An 8,640-nucleotide genomic window follows, 5' to 3' on the forward strand; every position below is an offset into this window, starting at 1 on the left:
ATCTAGGATCAATGGGGACAAACTTGGTTTCCATAGATCTATCTAGCTTCTTCTTTTTCACCCCTTGCCTCGGCGGTTTCTTGTTCTTAAGTCTTTTGTTATTCTTACGCACTCGTCTTCCGTTCTTCCTTATCTTGTGTCACCACACGAGCTGTCTAGTTCATAATCATCGCTATGAAAATCCTTGAACTCATCTAATCTCATCATCTGAATTTGCTTCTTCATCCTCGTAAACATCTTGAAATTGTTCGGTATCTGAAGTGTGTTTCACGCTAGTCTCTTTTTCATGGTAGCCCTTCGATAGTTTCAAATCGCGATTTTTAGTTTTAATATTTGTTTATTTTAAAATCGTTATTTTATATTTTTTAATTTTTCATAACGTCAAGTTTTTCATGGTCATCCGATCAACAATGACCAAAGAAATATGGCCGTGTATATTTTTTTTTTAAAAAGAGGAGCTTCATTTTGCATAAGGTTTTTACGTGAGGCCTACCCACCAATGTTTTCAAAACCGAATCGAACCAACTAGAAAGTGCTAAAAACCTGTTTAACCATAATTGGTTGGACCGGTCAAATCGGTCTGAACCTGTTCGACGGTTCACACAATTTAAGTTTTGTAAAAAAATATTCTATTATTTCTATATAAAAAATTTATATTTTATTTTTTGGTTACATATATATAATTATTTCGATTATTTTTTAGTAATATTTGACCTTATTTTGATTTATTTATTTTTTATATATTGTTTAGATTTTAAATTTGGATGAATATTTTCTTATTATTTATATATACACATGTAATATATTTATAATCTAAAATGTATTATTTACTATATTATATTATTGTTTTATATAATATAACGATTTTTCAATCCGACCGTCTGACCAGTTGAACTATTTTTTAAAGTAAATGATTCGATAGTCTATCTAATTATGAAAACATTATCACCCGAGTGACCACGTGCGGTTTCCTCGGCACTTGGACGGCCAAGGAAAGCAGAAGACGAGGAAGCCAATGTTCATGGCCTCGAGTGACTGTTAGTTTACAATGTATCGCTCTAGCCTCCATGGACTGGTCATCGTACTTAAATTTTAAGCTCAATTAGTTTTCAAAATGGTATTATATATATAAATGTAATTTAAAGAAATGGAAGTGAGATTTTTTTTAGGGGGAAAAAATTAATGATGGGAACTAAACGCATAAAATTGATTCGAAATGGATTAGCTGATGGAGCTCAACTACATTTGCTCAATCTTGATGACTAATCTACCTCGAAATATACACACTTAAACTTGGTTTGTTCAATGGCTCTGAATCGTGCATGAGTAGAGATTTGCATAGATGGGATCTTTGATGCAGTATGACCATAAGGATTGATCTAATTGGGGTGGGAACTGGGAGAAGTCATTCCCGTCCTACAAACTGTCATTTTATTGTAACAAGAAAAACATCAGAAACAAATGAATGTGTACATGCAAACTTCAAAAGTTCATCCAAGAATCAATCTAGACTGCTAAAAACTCGAACTTCTTGTATCATCCCCTCATGGTGTCTGCACATTGGAGTCTTTTGACCGATTATCCTCGGATGATGGCCTATTATCCCCTTCCGAACCTCGAATTTCCTCGATCATCCGCACGACATCGTCCATACACGGTCTCATATACACCCCCTTTGCCACGCATGATAGCGCAATCTGCAGCAACTGCACCATCTCCTCTTCAATATTCTGGTACTTCATGAGCTCCGGGTCGAAAACCTCTGCTGTCCATTCCTCACGAACAACAGAACGAACCCATCTAGGTAGATCGATCACCTCATCGTACCCCATATATTGGATCGGTGATTTTCCTGTGAGAATCTCAAGTAGGAGTACACCAAAGCTATAAACATCGGATTTTTGACTGATCTTTTGAGCCTCGATCACTTCTGGTGCTCGGTATCCAGCAACTCGGTATTTGGTGGCAATAGAGTTGAATAAAGGGCCTAAAGAGAAATCAGTAACACAAGCGTCTAGACCATCGGTGAGGAGTATGTTTGATGACTTGATGTTACCATGAGTAAATTTAGTGCCACCTTCTGAATGGATGTGAGCTAGTCCCCTTGCTGCTCCTAGTGCAACGTTTAGCCTTGTGTCCCAATCTAGTGGGGTTCGTCCAGCGCCTCGGTTACCTTTTATTGTATAGCAATAACATTTTAATGAGGGGGGTGACGTTTAATAACAAGAAGGGTTGGAGGGTATCTCGGATGTATAGATTTAAAGCAAGAATGCTTGTAGAAAAACAAGAGAAAGCATACCATGCAAGGCAGAACACAAGCTACTGGCAGGCATGTACTCGTAAACAAGAAGCTTCTCATCCTTGGAGTAATAATAAGCAAGCAGAGGCAAAACATTAGGATGGATCCCAAGTCCATTCAAAGTCTCCAAATGCTGTTCAAACTCTTTCTTTCCGATCCCCACTTCCTTGAGTCGTTTCACCACAACTGTTGTGGCTTCATCCAAAATCGCCTTATAGGCAGTACCGTAGCTTCCCTTTCCAAGAACTTCTGCTGATGCTCTGAGCAAATCCTCGAGATCAAAGGTATACGAACACCGTTGGAAGAAAACTAGCTTATTTTTCTCTGCTTCTTGAACCCCACTTCCGAAATCTTCGGACTTCAAATTCTCTGTCTTTGCAATACTGGACGCCTTAGTTTTGATTACACGAGTGCCGCCAGAATTACTTTTCTTTTTCCTACATCGGAGTAAGATAGCCAAAACTAGAAGAATAAGAAGAAAACTACCACCAACGGCAATTGCAGCAATAGCTCCTGTATTAAGCTTTATAGAGCTGGCTGCTCTGTGGCTTCCAACAATTTCAGGAGACGAAGAACTTTCTGGTGCGGAGAGTGGGGACGGAGATAATCTTGAGCAATAAGTCAATGGAGGGCCGCACAAATGAGAGTTTCCTATAAACGAAGAAATGGGAAACTTCTGAAGGGCGTAAGGTATCGAACCATCCAATGAGTTATAGCTCAAATTCAGAAGCCTGAGTCTTGGAAGCTCAAGATTCGGTATCTTCCCTGAGAAAGAGTTAGATGACAGATCAAGAACACTAATACCAGGGGAGAGGGATACAGGAATGCCACCTGAAAAGTTATTTTTCCGAAGGTAAACTGATCTAAGTGCAGGAATGGATAAAATATCAGAAGGTAGATTTCCGTCTAGAAAGTTTGTGTGTAAGCTGATTACTCTAAGAGCATCAAGATTTCCAATAGTTTTATCCGGTATGGAGCCGTAAAGACCAATGCCAGGGAGATGTATGGCAACCACTCGAGTCCCATCTTTCGAGCAAGTAATGCCAATCCAAGAAGTGCATATGGGATTAGACGAATTCCAATAAAGTTTCCGGACGTGTGGTACAGAAGCAGCAAACTGAAGCAAAGCCTTTTTGTCCGAGTTAAGATCAGAACTCGCCACTGCCGAAATCACAAGTAACAGCAAAAGATTCACAGCCGTTCCAAACCCGAGTTTCATTTGAAGTTTCAGAGAGGATAGACGCAGGTAATACAAGTTTTCAAGTTTGACTCCTGGTTTCTTGCCAATTCTTGGCATAGCACAACTCGCAGATATGCCAACCTTCAGTTTTTAACAACGTCGAGTTCAGAAACATCAAGAAAATGAACATGTAAACGAAATGAAAAACAGTAACATCAACAAATATTACATGATCAGATCTGCCGTATAATACTTGAAATGAATTTGAATTTACCTCTTTCGATTTAATATTTCAGAAGGTACTATGATTGATTTGGTTAAAAGACAGTGACATCATGTTAACAAAAAGGTAGCAAAATGGAGAGCTAAATGCATAAGATTCCAATTATGAATTCTAATGCTAATGTCTTGCAATCTTAGCAAGAAAGTTTTGTTTTCATATTTTTTCATGAAAAAGCCAAAACATATTGTTCCATTTTTCAATATAATCGAAAAACTTTGCATCAGTTTTCTAAATATTAAGTAGACTAAGTTTCTTTTAAACACAGTTTGGATTCAAAATAATTTAAGATACTTGAACAAAATCTCCACACACTCAAAATTTTCATTAAAAAAAAAGTCCCACAGGCCACAAACTTAGAGCAAAACTAAAGGGTCCACCCTTTATTAGGGTGCAAAAAATACTCAAGCCAAAAAAATAAATAAAATTTACTAAAAGACACCAACAAACATCTATTTTGGCGAGGCAAATGTTCCACAATTTGATTGAATAAAATATATCTTTTAACATTAATATTTACAAGTTTTTATGAAATTATTTTCAAGTTTTGTTTAAAGAAGTGAACAAACTTATCGTTTTTTACGTAAATAAGATGAAATATAATTTTTAAACAAATATTCAGGCGAAAAGTTGCCCACTAAGAAAACTTCATAGCGAAGAAATATGTAAAAAAAAACAACTAAATAGGAATTGGTTGAGTTGTAAGATAATTTGTAGCTAGGAACTTTATGTAACCAAAATCGAAAAAAGCAAAAAAAAGCAAAATATTCTTGATTTGACTTTTTTTCCATAGTGGAAAAGCAAGTAGTGCCTTACTTTATTACACTGCCAAATCTTTTTATCTTTAAAATTGCATTAGAAATTTAATACTTAATTGTAACCATGTTTTGAAAAAGTTGAGATAGAATTAAGTATCCAATCTAAAGTGGTTAAAAAAGATTCACAACAAAGCAAAAGTAAAAGCAAAAAGCAAAAGTTTGGGTCTAACTTTGTTGTATAGTGTATACTAAAGAGGAACAACACTCTGCTGCAAAAACAAAACATAAAATTTAGTTGTAACTTGAATTTGACATCTTTAAGAATTGTATATTCTTTTATTACAAAATTATATTATGTTTATAGGATTATTCATCCAACTCCAATCAAAATATTTCACAAAGGAAAATTATTCATCTAAAAAATTAGCCATCGCCAGATGAACCTGAAAGTACTGCTGCATTGGACAACAAATAATAATTTTTAAAAAAAGTTTAAGAACTAAGGGTAAACTTACGGACAAAAAAAGCCAAAATTTTGATGAAAAAATCTCTGAGAAATCAAGCTTTTGTGGCCGAATTATCCTTAACCCAACGAAGGGTTTCTCGAAAAACCTTTGGAATTTCACCTTTTGGTTTGTTTGTAAATAGTATGTATCTGAATCAAATGAAATTATGTATCTTGAGCTACATAATTATAATACCAATAAATGTGGAAATTTGAAATCCAACGGTAATACTTGGCATAAAGGGAAGTCTAAGAGCCCAGCGATGCATTTCATTAATGACTCATTATGCACCACAATTATGTTGCTCCACTTATTGTTCATAAGAAGAAGAAAAAATTAGGTGGATTTTTTTAAGATCTATATTCGTGAGACGGATCGATCTTATTTATACTTAGAATAAAAGTTAAATTATTCATAGGATGGATCGTATGTGAGATCTGTCTCACAAAATTTTTCCGTGAGAGAATCTCATTATCAGTTTTTGTGACACAAAAGTGCACGCAATGCATGCTTATATGTGATATTTTTTGTGTTGAGTTTTTTTTTTTTTTGTTATTTTTAATTTAATGTTTTCTTATGATAAATTTTTATATTAAAAATGATATAATCATATAAAAATCTAATTTTTGAATAAAGATAAAAAAAAGTTATAAGAGAATACAAATATTTACTAAACCAGATTTTTTTATTTTTTATAAAATAAAAATAGAGTATTTATATTTTTACATGAATATTATTGATCTTTTAAAAAATTGATTATGACTCCGAAGTTAATTTATATAAAAATACCAAACTTAATTATTATAAAAACTAGTATTTAACTTGTGCGATGCACGGATGATATTATTAAAACTTATTAAAAAATGAATAGATATTTAAATTTTAAAAAATAATACAATTATAAAAAATAAAAATAAAAACTATTTTTTAACTACTTTTAAAAATTTTCTTATATACAACGCATGTCGATTAATTTTTTTGGATAATAATCACTATCATATATCAAAATTTTAGATCGTGTTAGCATAAGGCAATAACATGATGTTTATCGTGTTTAGTGTATTGATGTCGACAATCAACCTTAATACATATTTAATTATTTACTTTTCGGGAAGTTATATATTATTATTTTTTAACATGTGATAAGAAAATATTTTTAAATCACATTCAATAAAATTAATAAAAAATACTTTTTTAAAAATTCAGTAATTTCGTCTAAATCCACATTCACAAACAATTTTGTGACATGACACGTGTTTGACATATGCATTTGAATTATAACAATAATTTTTTCATCAATATCTTTATCCAAATGGGTTGTGATTTAATTCACAAAATCTCTTCGTAATATACACAACAACCTATTACTCCGAAAGAAAAATGAAACATTTGATCATAAGTAGATTATGTATAAATCAGAAAATTTATTTTATTAACATTTACTATGTGTATTCCAAAATAATGTCAACAAATTTTAAAAGGTGTCTTCTAATAAGATGTTTGCTTTCTTTAGAATTTGTTTAATCATTCCATTACGGGACATTATACTATCATGTATCCGTGAACTTTGTAATATAAAAGAAAATTATCACATCAGTAATAAATAATAATTAAATTTTTTTATAAATAGAAGAATAATATTTTTTATTTCTTGATCATGAAAGATAGATTTCAAACTTAATGTCTCGTTGTTCCCATATGTAGGTATTTCATAACAACGAACAAATCTAACTTTAAACGAACATTACATCTTGAAAGGATTTAACTCATATATGATGCTGAAAAAAAGAGCTATTTCAGAATTCAATTTTGGAATTGATAAATTTAATAAGATAAATTTTAATAAAATTGGTTTCTAATATAATATGCGATATTGCATTATTTATAATTTAAAATTCAAATAAGACATCTCAAGGGACAAAAAGTATACATTGGATGTTTTTGACAGAATTACAACATACATTAACTCTTTCAAATTATGGAAATCCCGAATTGCATGCATTGAGTGTCAAACATTTCTGATTATTGAGGGTAATATACATGTGTATCGAAAGTAATTTAATGTTCATTTGAAATTCTTTTGAATCTATCTCTTTTAATTTTCTTGTGCTATCTTATTTGAATTTTAAAGAAGACAAATCAAGATATACAATATACATATGATTTGGACAGAAAACTACAATGCAATAATTCTTTAAAATTAAGGTAATTTCGAAATAATATGTATTTGGGATAAAATATTTATGATTACTAAATAGTACATTAATGTTCATTTGGAATACTTTGTTGTAATGATAATTTTTAACACTCAACCAATTTTATTTTTATAAAATTTAAATAAACTAATTAAATATAGTATTTCTTTTTAGTAAGTATTTGGAGAAATAAATTACTTAAAATAGCAAAATTTATTTTTCGATGATTTACTTCATTAGTGATACTGAATAATGTAATCATTTTTATTTTAAATTTATTTATATAGTTTTTACTTAAACTGATTGATATAATTAATGCAAAATTTTTTAATATAGTTTACGTGTTCAATATAGTTTAGTTTTAATTTGAGTAAAAAAATAAAAAAATATTTAATACATAAATTACATTTGAATTAATATAAAAATTAATTAAATTCTAAATTGAATTAAATGAATTGATATAATCAATGCAAACAATAATTGAATTGATCATTTATTGCAGTGCACATATTTCAATATTGATGATAAATATTTCCTTTTATGGAAATGACATTTTGGTGAGAAATTACTATTTTTGGCAAAAAACTCTGCTTTTATATATATATATATATATATATATATATATATATATATATATATATATATAAAGATAATTTTGACCAACATGTGCATGTGCTATCGGTCAAGAATGCACTAATGGCAGATTTCGGGCTAGGTAGTTAGATTATATGGAAATATATTTATATATATATATGCATAAAAAATTTAAAATTATAAAATAATATGCTAGAAATCATAATTAATTATATAATTTATAATAATATTTCATGAGACATTTCGTATATGAGTAGGTCTATTGTGAGACGGTCTTAAGGATCTTTATCTGTGAAACGGGTCAACCCTACCGATATTCACAATAAAAAAATAATATTTTTTAATAGATTATCCAAATAAGATATCTGTCTCACAAAATACAACTCATAAAATCGTCACACGTAATTTTTTGTCTTCTTCATATTTGGGTACACCAAAACGAATTAAACAACAATTCAATATTTTCAATAACAAAAAAAAAAAAAACAATACTTTTTCCCTACATCCGACCGATATGCATTTTGGGCCAGTGTGGCATTTTATCGGGCCACTGGCCCTTCAAATTTATAAATGGGCAGCTCAGGTCCAAATCGCTAAAAAACAATTTTTTCTTTTATTTATCTGTAACAATAATTTGGAGGCTATTTTTTACCTATTAATTATACATCGAGTAACAACCCATCGAATTATTAGTTACAATTTTATATATATATATATATAAACTACTATTATCATAAGTCTCCAAATTAAAAAATTATAAAAAAAGAGTTTATTTCATTCTACTCATGTGGGCATTACTCGTATAATAAGATAGATGTCAAATATTTG

The 8,640-nt window shown here is 30.5% G+C and overlaps 1 protein-coding gene across 2 annotated transcripts; it reads right to left on the reverse strand.

The window, feature by feature from the left end:
• Positions 1–1,291: 1,291 nt before the first annotated feature.
• Positions 1,292–5,159, reverse strand: LOC140808075 (probable inactive receptor kinase At5g58300). Of its 2 annotated transcripts, none has more exons than XM_073165090.1 (3): positions 5,033–5,159; positions 2,300–3,620; positions 1,292–2,173 (listed from the first exon to the last, which is right to left on the reverse strand). In XM_073165090.1, the coding sequence occupies exons 2-3, from the start codon at positions 3,594–3,596 to the stop codon at positions 1,545–1,547; spliced, it is 1,926 nt and encodes a 641-aa protein (XP_073021191.1). In that variant the 5' UTR covers positions 3,597–3,620; positions 5,033–5,159; the 3' UTR covers positions 1,292–1,544. The 2 variants fall into 2 exon arrangements, with proteins under 2 accessions (XP_073021191.1, XP_073021190.1); XM_073165089.1 differs by lacking the exon at positions 5,033–5,159 and adding an exon at positions 3,754–4,083.
• Positions 5,160–8,640: the final 3,481 nt, after the last annotated feature.

This window comes from Primulina eburnea, chromosome 12 (assembly GCF_022965805.1).
Source record: "Primulina eburnea isolate SZY01 chromosome 12, ASM2296580v1, whole genome shotgun sequence".
NCBI lineage: Eukaryota > Viridiplantae > Streptophyta > Magnoliopsida > Lamiales > Gesneriaceae > Primulina > Primulina eburnea.